Here is a 22,403-nt window from a genome sequence, read left to right as displayed (position 1 = left end):
TTTTTTTTTTAGCATTATTTCTATTATATTTTTAACTGATATTGGTGCATATATTAGTCAAACTTTATGATGTCAATTTTATTTATCAATTAGAACTATATTCTATAGTAATATTATATCTCCAGTAGTTTTTCACCCACGAAATTGTTTTTAATAATCAAACTTAAGAAGTATATCATATTATGTTCTCTTAGTGTACTATTATAACTATTAATTAAGTACGTATCAAATTAGTACAGATAAACTGTTAATAATAATAAAAAAAAAAATAATAAAATAAATATAGTAAAAATTTGAAAATTTAATACATCTCTCCTATAAAATCTGGTATTTGTATGAGATTTTATATTAGATGTAATTATTACAATTTAAATAGTTTTTAAATTAAGGTGATCACATTAGATGACGAGTAGTTTTACTGAGTGTTGGAACATAGTAAATTTTTATTTCTAGACTATTGCGTTGTTGGTTCATTTTAGGTAATGATATAGATTAATGAAAAATATTGAGTCATAAGAAAATAATTTACATACAAATATGAATAAATAAGCTACGTGACTTGCAAAAAATAATATCTAAATAAAAATTAATTTCACGGAAGCTATAAAAAGTCATTAATACTAAAAGATGATTAAAATTTGTGAAATAAATTTACTGTACATGTACAGATTGTATACAACAAAATAATAAATTAGATTACCTATATACATAAATATTTATCAGATGACATTCTATGTGAATTTATCGACTGCTACAATTTAGCCAAGCTATTTCGTAATAGACTTGAATCTTCATACAATTAATACATTTTTCCCAACAATACGCGTGCTGTATTAATTCATTGACACTTATTCAATTAGTAGTGATTTAAAATGTAAAAAATTAATCTACTATGACATTATTGCACTAATAATTATGTTAATTAAAACAATATATAAATATTTTATTTTTAACTAAATTTCGGCTTTGGTTTTTGATAACTTTTTTATTATTACTTTAAATTTAATTAAAATAATGTTTTATTTGGATTTTAATAAAGATAGTATTGTTTATGTTTCATTAAGGTTTACATAGTAATAATTAATTATATTTAGAGTTTAGGATATGTTCTTCAAGATTTTTAAAATTTCTTGTATTGATGTACTTTAAGTTTCTAGATCAAATCTATTTTTATTTTATTTTTTTTTTTCAAAATCAAATTAATTTGAAATGGTTGTTATTATTCTTACGTATGAAAATTTAATTATATACATTATAAATTATTACGAGTATATTGTAGTTATTTATTATTTATATGTATCGTATTTGCATTCAACATGCTGTATCTAAGCATCAACCTACCCGTATTATATTATAATACATTCATATAATGTGTTACTGAATTTTTAACAGGCATTTAAAAACTATGTAATAGTTTATTTATATTACATATCGGTGGCATAAATCAATAAGAGTCTAGAACTAGTGTGAAATAGTATTTAATATGTATATCTGCTGAGTTATAATGAAACCAAGAATGATACAGAAAGAATTTTGTTTTGGGATTTATGTATGTACGTACCCAATTATTATTATTATTAATATAGTTTAATACATTATATATTTAATTTATTTTTAATTGAACTGGATAAATACTCTTCAAAACAACTAAATTGTTGGGTAGATAATTAATGCTAATTATTATATTTTTCTTTTTAATATAAAAAACTACTAACTTAGGTATATTTGTATGAATAGTTCCTACGTTTTTTAAACTTCGATATATGTTTTGATGCATATTATACAGTTGTAAAAAGGAAATGTAATTAACAAAAACTTCATGAAAAATCAAAAAAATTAAAAAAAAGTTATATTAATTTTTTTTCGGTCTTTTGAAATTGTTTGGAAAAAAATATTTATACATTTATGTCGACATTTTAGTTTTGAAAAATATAAGAAAAGGATGCTTTGGTTTTTTTTTACTAAAAAATTTAAAATTCTCAATATTTTTAAAAATAATTGAGTAAAACCTAAAACGAGACTTCACGTTAAACAAGTTTTTGATAAATTCAAAACAGTTTATATGTTCATTTTTGTGATTCAAAAATACATTACTGTAGATAATTATAATTTGTAATATTTTTATTTTTATTTTATCGTATAAAGTTTCAAAATTAAATACTAGGAACTCCAAAAGTTCTACTAGCTAAAATTAAAAAAAAAAATAATAATAACTCTTTTCAAACAATAATTTTAGATATTTTGTTGTAATTAAAAAACTATTAGCTATAGAAACTTGGAACATTTTACTGGTAATTAAAAAATATTTTTTTTTTATACAGAATACAATTTTTAATGTACTGAGGTTTAAGTCTACTTAAATCTTAAAATTATAAGTCTTGAGTTAAAATTTCGACAAATTTTGATTTTTAAACAAAAAATAACGAGTTTAGTAGTTACTTTATTGTAATTTAAAAAATTATAATTTGCTGAACTTGCAACTTTTTGACACTATGTATCATACTTATTAAACTCTACACATAATGTAATTCTATAAAATATAATTAAATTAATTTTAAGCAATTTGTACCATGAACTTATTCATTCTATTCTATTGAACGTTGTTACTGACTTTTACGTTAATACTAACAAGTGATATATTATATAAAATAGCATTTTAATAATTACATAGTATAAAATATGTACAATTTTTATTTATTAAAAATTTGGCTAATCTATCGTATTTCTAATTGAAACTTCTATTTTTAATTCAAATATAAAATAAAGTATCCTTAGAAGTTTATAATGACTGACAGTGTCCGTTCAGAACTTTTTTTGTACAGAATGATTTATCATTAAATTCAAATTTATCACATCCATTACAGTGACCTACTCAATAATGTGATACACTTGACGTTTATTGTACCGCATACTGAAATTGCTGGTGTATTCGATCCTTTTTTTTAGAATGAAATAATTCTGCACCTGACAAATGATAGGTAAAATTGTCGAAAGCCATTTTGAGTTTTAAAATTGTAAAGAATTATATGTTATATATATATATATATATAACACACGATTTGAGCGGGTTCCGCCGAATGTCGGAAAAGAGAAAAAAATAATATACTGTCAAAGTTTGTGTTCGTGAAAAGAGATTTGGATCGGGATAGTTTCCGGAATAATTGTTAATGAAAACAATTTCTTTAGTAGGAAATGGCGAAATATATTCTACTCACGAACTCTGCGCCTTTGCTTTATTTATAATATGTATATAGGTGCTTTACTAATAGTTACTACTTGGTTGGTTTCTTTTATAATGTTTATATCATACACGTCACGCAGTATAAAAATATCACAGATATGTAATTTATATATGTTATGGTGACATGGCGTCAATTAATTTTGAAAGTATCGTATGTTTCATAAGAATTGTTAGTGAATGTTTCTGTGTTTAAAAGTTACTTTGAAACTTAGTTTTGTTGTACTCATATTTTAGTTTGATGGTAAATATAATTTAACATCTGACAACCAAAGTTTGAAGTCTACATTCATACTTACAAAACGTAAATAATACCAATACATGTGTATTAAACAATTACTTCTCAACTATTTTATTTAATTGAAAAGAAAAACATTTGTATTCTCAATTAATTTAATTATACACATACTAGTTGATTATATTTTTGTACACGAGGAATCATTTTAGAAAAAATATTTCAATAGAATAATGTGGTTAACGTTCACCCAGTTGAAAATATATAATTATTCAATTTTATTTTTATTTATCTGGCTATGTCCAGTGAAAGTTAACTTAATCTATGATATAATACGTGTCATGCACCTATTATACCTACCTATAAATAATTTACTTTTAAAGAGATAGAAAACAATAATTTGATCATTATAATCTTAGTTCATGTTACCTTGCACCTACTATATGTATATCCTAATTGAATGCAGTGTTTTAGTTTATATACACCTAAATATAAGTAAAATATAGACGGTATAGTTGTTAATTATTCATGAAACGTACAATTAAACGAATTCAAAAATATACCCGGTGGCTCTATATCATAATATAGTTGAACCCGTTCGATGTGACTGTCCGTTTTCGCTATTGTATTCCTTAACGACGTATTTTCAAATATGTACCCAAGTCGTCGAGGGAAATCAAATTAAGTCACATGGAAACAATAGGAGATGAAAATAGTTTCAATTTCCAAAAATCTGTGTATAAATTCAAAGTCCCAGCATACAGGGTGTACTAGAAAGATAATATGACAATTTTTGTTATATTTATCAGTAGCTGTATCACATTAAATTTTATAAAATTCGAGTTAATTGAAATTTAATCTAATATACATATTTAGCTTTTTAAACATCAACTCAAACCCATTGAGTCTTAAAAATAAGGTATTTTATTGGTATCTAATTTACAAGGTGAAATTTAAAATTTAAAGTTTAGGAATTTGAAATATGACCTTTTTTTTTCTTTAATTTTTCTGTAAACTTTGGAAAACAAGGAATTTTGATTTAAATTCACGTATGAAATTTATTAAACTACAAAGTAATATATACGTTATAGTTATTTAATATATAAAGCTTATCTTTATTCTAACCTCGTAAATTAATACTATAATAACTTACGATATTTCTAAGTTGGCCTGTCATTCCTAGTTTAGTATAAAATAAACACTATTTTATAGAACTAGGATATATAAAAAAAAATTAATTTTATTTTATTTTTTACATTGAAGATAAGTGGCTTACTGTTATTACGTCATATTCATTAACAAAATGTTTAGTCGATTTATAAGCTATGACAATTATAAAATAATCAATTTTTAAATTCTGTTTCCCAGAGCATATTAATTCAAACTAACCAAAAACACGAAAACATTTTTGCAACTTTGTGATTCACAATTGTGTTTGCTTTAAGATTTTAATGTTAATTAATTTTAAAGCTATTTGAACTACAGGAGTGGATATGAAGCTTTTAAAAGGGGGGTGAGTAGAGATATTTTTGAGTGATATATAAAGTACAATGAAGACTTGACCGTAATTTAGGCAATTTATGAAAAATAAGTATAATAGTTATAAGTTATAATTGACTGTAAGTGCTTTTATTTAATTATAGTGTAATGTAAAAATTCATTATTCAAAAGTATTAATTTATAAATTAACTAATTAAATAAAAAGCCTAATGGTGGATAATCACCATGTCACCTTCATAAATCCGCCTCTGTTGGAACATTATCCAATAGATATCCGAAAAATGTTAACCAATGTTTTATGTGTTTACCGTTGCTAAATAACTGACAGTAGGTTAATGTTATTTGCATTTTAATATAATTGCATCCTGCAATTGTTAGTAAAATTATCTATATCTAATGTGTATAACATGACGTTTATATACATTTTAGGGGCGTAGTCAAGGGATAAGGGTATCTAATTAGATTAAACTTCCCGCTCACGTTAGTCGACTATTGGTTGGTAAATTATGTTATTAAAATATATTAGACTAAGAGAACAAATGTATATTAGATTTTAATTAGAACAACAAGCTATTTGTATTTGTTTAACGATGTTTAATTATTTATCTTTCTTTATGGAGTTTAGGCACAAGTAGTGTGTATTATTTGCAAGTTGTGAAAAAGTTTCGAAATTTGCAGCCTATATTAATCGAAAATCAAGTTCAGTTAGTACTACTTAGAGAAAGTTTTTCAGTTTCTTCAAAAGGTTTATGAACTACTAGTTTCTAAAAGGACAACCGACAATTATAGAACTATAATAAATGTGATCAAATGATAAAATATTTTATGGGAGTATTCGTATGGTTGAAACTTTGATCTTTTAAACATGTATGATGTATTAATAGCAATTTACCAATACAATAGTATGTTATAAAACTAGATGAACGGAACGTGACAGGTATTTTGAAAATCTGATCTTATTAAAGTAAGGTCCATATCTTCCAGTTCCATGTAAAAATTCTTAGTTAACCTTATGTAAATCGCATCATATATATTATGTAGCTCTATCGATGGTTAAGTATCCAACATATTATTTTCAGTCTTTCTTAAAATCATTCTACTAGGAGAGCCCGTAGATGATTTTATTATCTTACCACATAATCGCATAATCACTCTTTTTTTTTTTTTTTTTTTACTGAATTAAATGTTTATATTATATTTTGAGCTAACACACACATTTTTAAATCAAAAATATAATGCATTTTATGAAATTATTACTCACACTGTTAATCAATTTTAAATAATTACTTTAGTAAAAGCACTTTGCTCTTATTTTACTTGGTTACATTATTAATATTATATTATACTACTTGTATAACTTATTAAACTTAAAACTAACGCATTTATTGTGTATATTAATAAATTATAACACCTAATTCATAATATTGTAATGCTTGTATTTTATAAAATAAATAACTACCTATACGTAAATTATATGAAATGTAATATATGACTTTGTAAGTTGTTCACTAATAAATAAAATGTCCATATTGTTTTACAACCGAATTCATAAAAAAAAAAAAATTATCTTTAAACGTATTAATTAATAATATTCATAATATCAATAATATATTCATAATAAAATAAATCAGTTTAGATTGAAAAAAATGAATTAAGATATTATAAAAATTTGTTTAAAATAGCTCTCTCGTAAAATTGTGTACAGGGTATACACATTTTTGTTACATAGATATCAATATAGTATTAAAACGAAAATCAAACGTATAGGGCTTTGTTCTTTTTAGTTCACTAAAATTACCTAGCTTATACTAACATTTTTAATTTTATATAACTTTCTGCATATTTAAGATAATTATATACTTAATCTCTGGCGAGTGTTGTGTAGTATAATATACTTCAGTTGGTACTATTCCCTTGAACAGCAGAGAAGTAAGGATGAAATTAATATAACTTCTAAAGACGTATTTTTGTCAGATTTCTGTTTAGAACTTCAGTTATTCGTAGTTTTGTTAACATTTAATTATCTTTAAAACCCTATTTCTAGTTTAATGTTTGTTCAATGCAAACTTTCCTTATATTATATTATAAAATTGAGTGATATACAAGCGAAAATTATGTTGTGAGGTTTGTGTACTCAGACATTTATTTAAAAAATAAATCTGGTAAAAAGAATTATTTATTCTAAAAGTTAGGTATATAGGTATATAATATTATGTACGAGTATTTTATTGTTAAGTTTATCATTAGGTATAATTATTAATTTCTAAAGACATTTTATTTTATTTTTATTATTTTGTTTGATAATGGGGTGGTGTGGGGGAAGGGGTGAAGAGTAGTGGTGGGAGAATTCAGAACAGGAATTTTTCGGCATACTGGACGAGTGACGTCACAATAGTAAGTAATCAACTGAACCGCAAATATAGTCACTGCTGGCTGACGGTTCGAGGTATGTTTTTTCCCCGGAATACTATCGAGTTTTTGCTTCGTCATCGGTCGTTCGCTCACCAAAAGTTTAAAAATGTTTTTCACCCTCTCCTATCAACGACCAAAACAAAAAAATGAAGTTGTCTGGACGTCAGTTGGTGGATAATAAATCTCCACGGATGAGGCGCGGAGCGTATGCAGTCTTTGTAGTGCTTTTGACGGTTCATTTGTCGACTCGGCGCCTGGTGACACAACGTTTATTTGAGACAATAGCAGATGTAGTGTCTTTTCAAAAGTCTCCAGAGTACTTCACATAATAATAATAGTATATGTGTGCACATAATATACATATACGTATATACCCTTCACATCGACCGCGTTCAAAAACACAGTAATCAACAGCACATTGTATAGTTCATACAGACGAAATCGCCTACTTAACTTCACGTGTGCGCATGCGCTGTGTGAGTAAGTGTATGTGTGTGTACCTATTTTATATGTATGTGAGCGTATAAGTGAAAGTTAATTAATTAATTTTATATTATATAACAATAATATAATATCATTATCGTGGTTGCGGTTATTGTGGTTTTTGTGATGGGAGGAGGGTTTGTTTTTGAAGTCAGAGAATGGCTTTGTTTTTGTATTCGACCGGGGGATTTCATGACCCTTACCACATCGTAAACCATGTTGTCCCGTTACCACTTTTTGACGAAATGCACTTCCAACCGTAAACAATGGACGAAAGTCTGAGTTCCATCACTATTGTTTGTCAACGTACGCCGATTGCTACGCCGTCCTAGTTGCAGATGCTGCGATATCGGTAACAGTTGTAGTGATTTATCACTGTATTTATAAAAGTCTTTGAATTTTTAAATTGAATCAATTATTTTCAATATATTAGTGTCAAAATAGTTTTTCTACCGTTTTACAGTTTAGTCATTGATAAAAAATACATCGAATCTACGAAGCTAATAATTGGTATTTTTTTAAACTTAAGCCACGATTGAATCGCTTGTTAAACATTTCGTTCAATCGAACGTTTTCAAAGAACACGTCACTTTCAGATATAAATGTCTGTGAAAATTTTATGAGAGTTTTGAAATGCCATTTTCCACGTTCGATGACTTGTCACGTTAGCTAAATTCAAAATCTTTAATATTAAATTTGCAAAAATCGTAACAAAATAATTAGTTAAAAAAATTGTTTTAAATATTTATCATTAAGTTCAAAATAGGTAAAAATGCCTACACAATATTGGAAAACAACAATTAAAAATAAAGTTGATTGTGTTGAGTATAGAATCAATCGATTACGAGCGGAAAATTAAACTGAATAGAAGCTAGTTAAATCAAGATTTTATACGAATAAAATATGAGGTATCTGTATATTTATAAATGTTTTAATTCTGTTTCAAATTTTATTAGGACAGTAGATAGATAGAAACTCGTATTTTTTGTAAAACCTTTATGATTTTATTTCAACACAACTTCGCAACTTCAGTAGTTTTTTAATAGTATCAAATATTTTTCAAAGTAACATTATGCAAGTACATACAATGTCGACTAAAATACGGGACAATACAATTTAGCACCATGCAATAGTATTTTATGAACCAATTGCACACATGTTTGTATTACACAATGGAACATATTATTAGTATGTGACTTGAATACTTTAAAAACATAAAGTTTTAAACTAGTAAGTATGGTGGCCTATTTTTAGGATACCTATCACATTATTACACATTTACACGCACGCCATGTGGATTATATTATTATTATTATTATTGCGTTTCAAATAAATGAAAAAAAGAAACAACAGTCACGAGTTAAACATGCAATTGTGTTCAAACTAAATACTCCATTTCTAGCAAGAAAAAAGTCAATTCAATTCTTCTCGACGAGTTTTTCGTAATTAAACGAAAAGCAAGAATAAATATTGGATACATTAAGTAAAAATGTTGAGCGCAATAACTAAAATTTCCTCATGTTTTAGGTCGTGAGATAATTGCAATAACTATGTAAGTACATATTAATGTCGAACGTTTTCACATAAATTATTTATCTCCACGATTTTCAACATGAATATTTAATTGAATTGTCAATTACCCGATCAAGATGAATAGCGTTGTTTAAACAGAATTTTATACGTACGCTTAAAACGCGTTGAATTATAAATAGTGCACAAAGGTTGCCGGTTCGACATCATTTTTCACTGTATCAAAATTATATTCTTCGTAATAAAATATATATATCATATCATAATTTATGATATTTGCATTATTATAATAAATACAATACACACGTCACAAAAAATAATAAAGGCTGACGGTTAATGTCACTAAACACGTGGAAAAATATTTTTATCGGATTCAGAAGTTAAGTGCGGTTTTTCTCCTAGGAAACTTTAAGAAAAACTTTTCAGGCCAACAATGACTTTCCTTCGAGTCCTTAAGCAATTTTCCTTATTTATTTTACGCAAATGCTGATTGAAAAAGCAGTTCTATTTTTCTGAATGTTTTTTATATGATAGTATATTATTGTATGGATTTAACTTTTATCTTGTGAAATTAACGACAATAGTCTTTTTTTTTATTGAATTATAATATGTATAATTTTAATGACTTAAATATTCTAAACCTGATTTAAAAGGTAAATTGTGTTCATCGTTTTAAAATGTTATTACATATTTTTCAAATTTAGTAGTGCTTGAAGGTCACCTTATATCATGTTGTAGAAAAACGTTAAAAAAATACCTATATTGAAAAATAAAAAAATACGTAAATAATAAATGCGTATTAATAATAAAAAAATAAAAACGCATAAAAAGTAACTCGATAATGACAATAATGATTTTTCAGTCATACGGATCACTGTTGACCACTACGTGAATGAAAGTCTATTGGTTATAAATCGTTTTTAGAACTGTGCCACTATTGTTGGATCACACCATGGACTAAAAATATATTTCGTGGCGAAACTGTTAATTCAAACTTAATAACTTATAGATCATAAAATATATTTTTATAGTATAATACACGAATATTGCGTTTATCTTTTTATAATTTACAATAATTATAATTTATAACAAACAGAATTCCACCGCCACTATTGGCGCAGACGATACGCAAAATTGATTTGACATTTTTACGACTGTTAGAAGTTAAATTTTTATGCACTCATACTTTTATGTATTATATTATTTTATTGTGTTGTGTTTTGCACTTCTAAATACTTTCTATAAGTCTCATCTGCATTTTGTTTTCATTTATTTTTAAACGACGTATTTCGATCGACAGAGATATGCGTTGGCAGTGGGACGTATATTATAAGCGTAATAACTCTTTTTTTTCAAATTCAAAACACTAAAACAAACATCGGTTTATATCGCTGTATACATGCGTTTCTTATAAAATTGTCCATTTATATATTTTATAATATTTGCTCTAATGTCGATAAAATTCCAAAGATAGTAAATCTGAAAGTTGTAAATTTGTACGTTCCACTAGGTATGTTTAGGTTCGACCCTAGACAGCGTGTACTAGTATACTTTCATATAATAACATGTTATGAAAATTCATTATGTTTAGATAAAGATCGAGGTGTCTTTTGTTTATACAAAAATTTAAAATACTTATATATAATAAAATAAAATAAAATAAATTCTCTTACAACCTCCGATTTCATACTTTGACCGTGACCTAATAAAATTATGTTATGTCACATGAATACATGATATCAGCGATTATTGATGTATCTTGTAAATAGACATGACGTCTTCAAAAGATACGCGTTTAGTCATAAATATATACATGCAATAAGACTTTAAGTGAGTTGATATACGACAAAGACGTGTCTTTACTGTATCGTATATCCTTAACTCTAACTATGATATCTTTAAGTTGAAATAAATCTGTCAGTACGTGTTACCAATACTTCTCGTTGAAACTCAAAAGAATATTACAAAAACACATTTATGTATACGATGACCTTGCAATATTTAAACAACGATGAAATGACGAAACCAAATAGGTATTCAAAAATTTAATGTAAATATAATATTAAACATTTGCAGATGATCCCAAAAAATAACAAAAAATATTTGGTGTAAATACACATTGTACAACCACTAAACCAAGTACTAAATAACAAAAAAATAACGTTATGCTGGTATTATATTCCGATATTTATAGTTAAATACTGAATAATTATGAGCCAGCTAGTTATTTTATTTTTGATAATAATTATGTAAGTAATACCATTCAGTATATATATATATATATACAATGGTAATATATACGATTTTTCATTTTTGTTAAATTTCTTTCATAAACTGTCACGTTACCATTAACCGATTAATAACCAAAGACGTCATAACTACTGGTTATTAAAATAATAATATACGAAAATAAGTTGTTTTAGTCATTGAATGTTGGTTTACGAGAAATAAGATATACTATCACATAATCACTCTGGTATTAATGCCCCCGAGACAATCCACTTTAAGACGTTGCAGTTGATGTGGTGATCTTATTTTCGATTTTATCCCATGCTCTCTATTAATATTTTTAAAATTAGATGGCATGTCTTTTTATGATTTTGGTGCCGTCAGCCAATTGGAGTAGAATAAGATTTCATCGTCAAATCGTATATTGAAGTACAGGACATTATATTATTATGTCATAGATATGTCTAGAAAAGTGGAAAATTGGAAAATCAAAAATATTTTTCTCCACGTCAAATCATCTTATTATACGACGGATATGGTTCAAACTTATTATATTTCTTTAAAATAAAATACCACTTCTAATAATAATAACTGTCTGACATAAATTCAAACATTATGATGACGGTATAAGTTTAGATTTAAGGTCAAAATAATATCTTTAAACAAAATATCTTAAACCATATTATTATCTTTATCTTTGAACTAAAATATACTGTATCACTTATACACATATATATTATATTCATATAAATTGCTTATAAAAACTAATTTATTGTTATATTTATATGTAATTAGTTTAGTGATATGTAATCATACATTCAAAACACATTTATTTTCACTAAATTTTACTGCATTGATTATAGGTGAAAAAATCAGTTATTAGATGAATTAATATAATAATATTATTTAATTTATCGTGAATGAAATCACTTTAATAACATAGTGCGGTAATGGATATACGTTTTTTTTTTTACTGTGATCCTACTTTGCAGTCAAAACTAAGATAATTATATTATTATACTTATTAATGTTAAAATTGAATTTAAAAATACCAAATAAATCACCAAAGTGCGAATAGGAAAAAAAAAATTAAAATTAATGTGTTATTGTATAGTGTTTGTATTATGTATACCGTTGTAGATTTGTTTTGTTTTTAATATGTTCAGAATGTGTTATTGATTAGTATCTCGTGGCGGGTTCTGTTTCTGTAAGCATTACACATAATTATAAGCGCATGATTAGCAGTAAAGTAATTTGATTTAACATTGCTCGCTTAAAAACCCATTTTTCGTCAGTTTCTAAAGTCGTATTAATGCATATAATTATGAAATCCATAAATTAGAAGATTTTATTTTTCATTTTAAATTTTACGCGTAATAAATTATAAAATTATTATCAAGACGTTATGCTCTTGTTTCAATAATCTATAGTTTGGACGAAAAGTGTTTTTAAACTCGCGGTGTCCGTTCAATAATTAATGCAAAAAGCAATGACACTGGCAAACCTAACGTCTTACGAGCTTCATTAATCATCGCTGTGATTTAAAATCACTAAGTTGTGAAACACGAGTTTATGAACCATTACACAAATTATACTATATAATACTAAATTTTAAGCGCATAAATGGCAAAACGGTCATTAAGACAGTTTGATTAGGAAGGTTACCACCAATTAATTCTTAATATTTCGTCTATAAAAATTTCGAGAGGGTATTTTTAAACAATTTATTTTATTTAAAGTTAAAATATTATAACATGACAAATGTAAAAAACTTGTATTAAACTATTTATATTAGTCAATAGGCTATACTTATTTTACTTATGACGGAATATATGAATTGTTTTGGAAATGTTAAATCATTATTAAATTAAATTTTATGATACAAAATATTTAATAATACCTTTATAAATATATAAATTTTAATTATATTTAATTTTAATTTTTCTAGAGTTTTTAATAACCTATCTAAAAAATACGCAGAACGCAAAAATAATTTAATTATGTGGGATTAGTGGAGGGATTGCTTTTTCACCATAAATATAGTCACTGTAGTATAGCGATAAATGTATATAAATAAAATGGGCAAGGCACGTTTAGATTGATTAAAAAATAATTCAATAATAAAAAATTTATTTATTGTTTGAGTAGCGGATAGATTGTAAATATAGTAAATAATTACTTGTACATGCATCTAATTTAATAGATATACTTATTACTTAAACTTCTTAATAATTTATTATAAGCATGACTTTAAGCATGACTGTATTTTCGTAGTTAACAACTTGTGTAGGATGTAAATTTTGCACTCAAAAGGCTGATCTTATAATTGTGTACATGATAAAATATACTATGGTATATGGTAGAGAAGCATAAGCCGATTTAAAATATTTATTTTTTATTTATTGTAATAAAATAATTTGGTATTTTCGTATTGTTACCACACTCAAACAATGCTACATAAAATATTATAAGAGTCACCTTTAAAAAAAAATAATTTTAATAGTAAACGAATAATTAAATATTGTTAATTAATGGTTTGATAAAAACAATTAATTTCCTGACAAATATTGTTTCTGACCGGTCCAAACACGTTTTGCCACAATAAAAATAATAGAACGACGGGGAACATGATATTATATAGTATAAGAAAAAAAAAGACCTTACAGAATTCTCGTAAGTTCGCCAGTGTTGTGCCAGTCCACGTGTAAATGACGTATCACAACGTGGAAAAAACTAAAACGCACACACATAAAAGCTTTTGCGCAAAAGCCAAAGCGCCCCAAGACGGGAACAGCGGGAAACGCGTATAATAAATTACAGGTACGGTAGTAAAAAAAATAGCAAAAAAAAAAAAAAATGGCGCGATAAAAGCGACGCCAACGACACGACGACGATAAAAACGCGTCGTGTCAGATGTCGCGCGAGTGTCGCCGTCGCCGCGCGTTAGATATCTCACCGACTTTGGGTGCCGCTCCGTCTTTGGGATGATTGCTCTTGATGGCGTTCATCCGCCGGTTGACGGCCGGCACGCCCGTCGTGTTGACCGGCGCTCCGGCCACGTTCGGCGGTAGGCCGCCGCCGACGCCCGTGCCGCCCGAACCGCACCCGGGCTGGTTGATCTGCTGCTGGGGCGGCTGTCCCGGGCCCAGCAGCCTGGGCCCCCGGGGCTGTTCGACGGGCAGCACCCGGCGCCGCTTCTTCGGCAGCTTGGCCCGGGCCTGCGTGTGCGAGTAGTACATGGCGAAGTTGGACACGATGACGGGAACGGGCAGGGCGATGGTGAGCACGCCGGCCAGGGCGCACAGGGCCCCGACGAACATGCCCACGTACGTCTTGGGGGCCATGTCGCCGTAACCGACGGTGGTCATCGTGACCAGGGCCCACCACAGGCCCAGCGGTATGCTGTTGAAGTCGTTGTGCGGGTTGGCCTGGATGCGCTCCGCGTAGTACACCAGGCTGGCGAATATGACGATGCCCAGCACCAGGAAGAACACCAGCAGCGTCAGCTCCTTGGCGGACGCCCGGAACGTCTGCATCAGTATCTTGAGCCCGGACGAGTGGCGGGTGAGCTTGAACAGCCTCATTATCCGGATGATGGAGAAGAACTCGAGTATGTCGGCGTTCTCCAGGTGCGACGCGAACTTCTGCAGTATCAGGTCGATGTAGAACGACAGCGTGGCGATGTAGTCGATGATGTTCACCGACGCCTTGACGAACTCGCACTTGTTCGGCGACGCGATGAACCGCACCAGGATCTCGAACGTGAACCACGCGTTGCACAGGCACTCCACGTAGAAGAACGCCTCGTGCGCGTTCGTCTGCGTCTTGTCCAGCACCCAGGCGGTCGTGTTGTGCGACGTGTTCACCGTGATGTTCTTGATGATCGGCACCCGCATGTTCGGGTGCGTTTTCAGGCAAAACGACAGGATCGACACGCATATGAAGAACACGGACACGATGCCGATGATCTGCAACCCAAACAAACGACAACGGTGCAATTAGTAACGATAGTTATATTTGCTAATATACGTAATATTCGGTGACACTGTTGGAAACACGATTGGGCGGTGACGTTTTTCACCCGGCCCAGCGTTTTCGTTTTGTCACGGCAAAGGCCTGTTAAAATACTGCCGGACGTCCAACACTCGCGGTATTGGCTTTTATACCGCGTGTATTTTCACGAACGCGTACCTACCGACATGTTTGATTTCCGAGTTGAGATCATTTTTTTTTCAAACGATACTATCATAATAATACCTACTTTTATCGTACAATAAAATACGTACAAAATAAATGCGTGATATTTTAATATTTATTATTTGTTCCTGGATTTAAAAAAAAAAAAAAAAAATCACAGGTGACTATGCTTTTTATTATTTGACGTTTAACATCAACACAACTATGTATTTTATTATGATGTATACGGTGTGCATAATATTTATTGTGTGTAATAATTTAGTAGTTTCCTATTTAATTCAATAATTTCGTTTTTACTATTTTTTGTGTTTAAAAATTAAAATAAAATAAATAGTTCGCGTGTACGGCTCAATCATTATAATCATAATCCACGGTTCTTTAAAATCAAATCACAAAAATTCACACCACCATGTATAGAAATGAATAAAATGAAAGCTTATATTTTATTATGTCTCAAACTAGATATTATGATTACAACAATCGATAAAAAAATCTGGCAGTCTAAATTATTGAATCGTCTAAGTAAACACTAATCCACAAACATACAATTTCAAAATAAATATGACATAAAATATTTATTAAACACAAAAGAATCTTAACGGATTTTGTGAACAATATGTATAGTGAATTCATTGCTTAAAAACACAAAAAAAAAAATTAATAAATACAATGTGTCTTTAAGAAACAAGTTTTAGTACAATTTAATTGTAATTATCTCAACATATACCGATTACCATAAAAACAAATAAATAACCTATGATCCAGCAGTGTTACATATCTGATACTATCTTCAATACATAAGTTTAAATTTGCGGAAAAAAACCAATTACCGTTTAAAATATATTACTCATTAAATCAAATGTACTTTAATGACAATGTCTTTGCTTAAATAATTAACGCTATTAACGTTAATTGTATTAAATAAAAAGACGAGCTTAAGAACCACATTGCCATTTTTTTCTTTTCAATAATAAATCATTGAGGAAAGAAATAAGAAAGAATATTAAAAGATGATAGTATAGTTCTTCTAAATTTACATGACTAAATCCATTTAATTAAATGTATCAACTATGTATATATATATAAAGTTCTAATGTAGCCTTAGGTTATCGTTTTTTTAGGAAATTGATTTTTAATTAACATTTGAATTATAATAATAATATATAACACTAAAAATAACCCTAGTACAAGAAGGAATATGAAAAAAAAAATGATTAGAAATTATATACTGACATAATAGAATAATAAATGTAAATAAAAAAACTCAATAAACTAGTCAAATTTTTCACAAATTTAGTTTTGAATATTATTAAAAAATCAATCACCCAATATACAAATAATTATTAGCCAAATGTAGAATAAAAAGATCAAAATGGAAATTCAACTCAAATTTAGTGCATAAACCATCGCGTAATATATATATATGTATGCTGAGCAATAAATTATATAGTACCGAAACAAGAAGTAGCATAACATAAATTAGATATATACTTCCAAAAAAGCAGTAGCAGTAGCAGTTTCAATTATTATATTACTAAATTCAGTAAACAATTTAATTCCGAAAATAGTAATTCAGTTAAACGTAAATCCAAACAATATATAACAATTTAAACTTAATAAAAAAATTCCATCAATGAACTAATACACTTCTTACCCAAGTATAAAGTCGAAAATTCCAGTTAAAATTAAATACCACATTATTTTATCCATCACATTGCGGTGTATTTGATGTAATATTTTGAATGAAAATCTAATGAAGAAGAAAGAAAAGAGTAAGATTTACCAGTAAACATTCTGCATACTTTATTTAATACAAAACATATTTTTATACCTTCTTTTTATATTCATGTAAAATATAATACTACTACTATTGCTAATAATAATAACAATATTTATTTTTTATTTTTTTAATATTAATAGTATATTACAATAATTGTATAAATAAATAATAAAAGTACGTATTAGTAAAGATGTATTAGTTTATACACTTATATAATTCTATTAATAATAATTAAATACAAATTATGTATTTATTTTTATAGACATAATATAATACATAATACGTAATAGAATCATTATACTTAATATATTTTTAAAATAGTTATAGTTATTTGTTGTAAAAGATTAAATACTCAGTGTTAATATAACAAGCCAATACAGCACATCTTTTAAATCTTTTGTATCGTCATTTTTATTTTCATCTTTTAATTGAATGTCCCTCACAGTGGGCTCCATATAAGTATACCCTTATAATAGTTTCATGGCTACCGGCTCTCTTTATTATACCAAGCTGTAATATTCTTTTAGTCATGTAACTATAATGGCATACTTTTATAGATTAGCTTATAATAAACACAATTTAATCATCTATATCCCCATCTATAAATAAATGCGATATTAAATATTATTTACTATATATATTTTTAACATAATACGAGTATAATATAATCTCATTGATAATATCTAATAATACGTTATTGTTTTATTTATATTTAATTTTTGAAAGCTGAATAATATATTGAACACTATGTATTTATTTCTAACCGTCAGTTTATAAATATAATCAAATAATCATCAACTGGTTGGAATACGATAATTACGTGGTCGATTATTATTCGTCCAATCAATTATTCTTATAGAATAATGTATAGACTAGTATAGAGTTTTAAAAAGTTATTTTAAGGATGTTATTTGAATTAAAAACGAATGAATACTATATTACACAGTGTATATAATCGTATTGATATTGTTATTATTGATGGGTTAATAAGATCCAACTTAAATTATTATATTTTATGTAAAAATATTTTTGCGAGATCGACGATGAACGTAATCCACTCGATTACTTAGCCATTATATCCGTTATTTTTGATACTTTTATTATAAATCGTCCGTTAGTCGCCGCAGTTATTGTATACAATTTTGGATGGATCGACGTTGGCTACATTAATGTTCGATAAACAAAAAAACCATATATATAAACAGATATAATAGTTGTATACACAATTCGTATAATTTATCAGAGTGCAGTGGAGCGTGGACGAAAACAGAGGCACACTCCGATAGCGTAAATCAAAATGGCGTTGTATAATAAAAAATATCGTTCGAGTAAAAGTTTCGCACATGAAGTACAAAAGCGAAATTTCGTAAAAAGACGGGACCGTCGAGATTAAAAAGTATAAAAGTGGTTATTGAACGGTGAATAACTTATTTTTCGTTATAACATATATTCTAATAATCCAAATTCCAATCAATATACCTATTATATTATTGTGTGTTATATGTAATATGTTGAACGGTGAGCATGAATATTATAATACAATTGAGCTGTTCGTTGAAATTAAAAAAATATTTATGTATATAACTTTTTCAATTAAACTGAATAGAAAAAAAAGTACACTTTAGAACACTGTTATAACAGTGAATAATATTGTAGTAATAAATGAAGCATTACTACTTGTATTTGTTAAGTGTTGTTTTTAGAAGTTAAACCATTGACTTAAAATATTATAGGTGGGATTAATGTATTAATAATTATTATTGCGATACATTTTATCAGTAGATATTGATTTATTAATAACAGAACGTTGTAATAGCTCTGCAAAAATAAATAATGATGCTATGAGTATAAGATTCTAATAACAAACGTAGTAGTGATGTAGTGTTTATAACTTTTTAATGGAATATAATTTTGTCACAGTTAAAAAATCAATTTTTAACTTGTCTTGTTGACGAGATGAAATGTTTAAATATATTACATTGTCATCGTGCATTATAATTAGTTTTAATTCGTTTAAACAAGTAGTTACTGTCGAAGATTTCACACGTGTGTATAGGGTGTATATAAATAGTTTTAATCAAAACTAGATAGTAAACCTATACTAGCTACCTGTACGTGTTTGTAAAATATATTAAACGTTTTATGAGTAATGCACGTGTCACATAAGTACTATCTATCATATTTGCACCTTGTATCCGTATTTCACAAAGTAATATAATTCAACTGTTGCCTATCGATAAACGTGACAATATAATGTTGTTTTTAATAATTTGATAAAACTACGTACCATAGGGGAAGTTAATAAATTCACAAAAAGCAACGCAAGTATTTGGCTCATTAGAGTAGCAGCTGTTTTGTGGGTTGTAATTTTTATCTGTTAACGTTGCTGCAGCTTTTTGTTGGGTCGTATCAGAATATGCACTACGGTCAGAAAGTTGTAAGTTATTGAATCAATAATTAATAATCTATAGTGGAAATCAAAAACTATGAAGTAAATAAAAATAATGTATATCGTATTTGATATGTTATTATATTTTATTTAATATTTAATTTTAGTTTTGAATATATATATTATTTTAATAATTGTTCTTTTGTATAAATATAATATACATAATTTTACATTTATTTAGTTCATTATAGTAAAAAAAAAAAAAAAAACATTCATCACTTTTTGGAGGATAGTGAAAATGGTATCCTCTGGATAATGAAAAAATGATTAAATGGCTTTCATAATTTACATTAGAATGTCCAAGATTCATATTTGCAGTTTTGTTTTAACTACTTAAAAAATGACAGTTAATACCCTTGAATACTTGTAACTACAATCATTTCTTGTACATATTTAAAAATCGTTTGCAGAATAAATTATTTATTAAATATTTTGACTACTAATTTGATGTACACTTTATTTCTAGACTATTTTTAATACTTCTGATGTATGGGATAATAGTTAACATATTTTATACTTTTCATTGGGTCTAATTTATATCTGTTTCAATGGTTAAGTATGTTTTTATGAAGTATTCTACAGACATTATCTGTACATAATAATATTTTAAACGTTTCAATTTTGTTAGTTCTAATAAATTGTTTATCATACGCTAAAGGGCGTAATAAAATGGCATGATAATGTTAAAAAAACTGCGAGATTATATGCTTACGAGAGCTATTCGATCACACCTTAAAAAATGTTTGAATGTATAAATGTATAAATTATAAATAATACTATATAGATAATGTCTATAATATAACACGACCAATTTTATTTTGTAAAAATTTTTTAGTTAATAAATACACATGAAAATATTATACTATGACGTTCAAAAAATAATAATGAATTTTAAACGTTATAGTTCTCATAAAATGAATAGAAATTATAATTTTGTATAGTTTCTATTCATATAAAAATAATTGAATATTATAAATCGTCGAAAAGGCCAAGAGTATTTTTTCTTTTATTCGTGGTTTTCAGTTGTCTCACAGTTATTATTTATAATTGTTTTTGAATTGGTTTTTTATGCGTCTATAAAAGTTTAATTTAGTAAAATTATTTGATAACTATATATTATTTTAATTTAATTTAAACGTTTGTTAGTTTCTATTACAAGAACAAAGATTTCAAACAAGTTAATTGAATGGATTCGTTAACCAAACGAAATATAGTATAATGTAATTTTGTAATTTATTTTTTTAGAAATAGGTCTTTAAAGAAACAAGTATAAATGTTATGCATCTGTATGTGATTACGAGTTTTTTTTTAAGATGTGAGGAAACAAATGTCTGGATTAAAATATGTGTGTTTCATTTTATTTTATTGCCAAAAACTACAGATGATAGACAGAAAACAGATGCATATGAATAAAAGTCAAATTTATGTTCCAACCTTATATTTTCATTTGAAATAGATTTACCGAAGTAATTCTAAAGACAAAAATTATATGAAATTTATACAATAGTAAAATACATTATTTAAAAATAGTGATATTATGATAAAAGATTTATAAGTTTAAAATTTGATACGATTAAAGCCAAAAAGTGGTGGTTTAATGGGCGTTTTTTTACTGTATAATTTGAATTAAACTCATTATAACTCGTATGATTGAATTTATTAATTAAAAGAAAAAAAATGGTGTAAAATATTTAATTGAAATATTGAGGATTATAAACTTTGACGGAAGAATAATAATTATAACAAATTTTATTAAAACGGCCTTTAAGAATAATAGTGTTATTTTTTATTGTATACAAGAAGTATAAAGAATATTGTTTTAATAAAATGAGAAAATACTATTAAAGTTTGGACGCTCATAAATTAATCTATATATATTATTATACAATATTATACTAAATTTTTTAACATGATGTATATATTTATAAATATATGTTGGTTTTGAACTTCGTTTAGATAAAAATTAATATATAGTTAAATAATAAAATGAGAAAATATTGTGAGAATTTATACAATGGTCGAAATAATGTACAAGATAATAGGAATGTAGGGCACTTTGTATGACTATGTAGAAAAAATGATAATCACAAACAGTTTGATTATAACATTTTAATATCATATATAAACTGCAATGTCCCCTCTTCACCGAGTAGTGGCGGTATTTGCATTCGCCATACCAAAGACAATAAAAACATTAAATTATTTAAGCTTAAAAGTACAAAAATTAATCTAACATTAATTTTTATACATACTGATAACTCAAAATGGTTTTTAAGCAATATAGAACATAAATCTTACTTAATTTTGGCCATTTTTACACCGAGTATATTCATGAAGATATACATGTTAA

The 22,403-nt window shown here is 27.1% G+C and overlaps 1 protein-coding gene across 4 annotated transcripts in view; it reads right to left on the bottom strand.

Moving 5' to 3' along the window:
• The window catches only part of LOC112599609 (potassium voltage-gated channel protein Shaw), a 127,608-nt gene that overhangs the window by 3,435 nt on the left and 101,770 nt on the right, over positions 1–22,403 (bottom strand). For all 4 annotated transcript variants that reach the window (XM_025346578.1, XM_025346581.1, XM_025346579.1 and 1 more), the window contains one exon: positions 14,584–15,595. In XM_025346578.1, coding sequence (XP_025202363.1) covers positions 14,584–15,595 — 1,012 coding nt within the window. The remainder of the gene's footprint in view (positions 1–14,583; positions 15,596–22,403) is intronic.

This window comes from Melanaphis sacchari, unplaced genomic scaffold, assembly GCF_002803265.2.
Source record: "Melanaphis sacchari strain LSU unplaced genomic scaffold, SCAv2.0 Contig53_pilon_pilon, whole genome shotgun sequence".
NCBI classification, from domain to species: Eukaryota; Metazoa; Arthropoda; class Insecta; order Hemiptera; family Aphididae; genus Melanaphis; species Melanaphis sacchari.
Note: the sequence above shows the minus strand (reverse complement) of the source record. Positions and strands in the feature narration are given on the sequence as shown.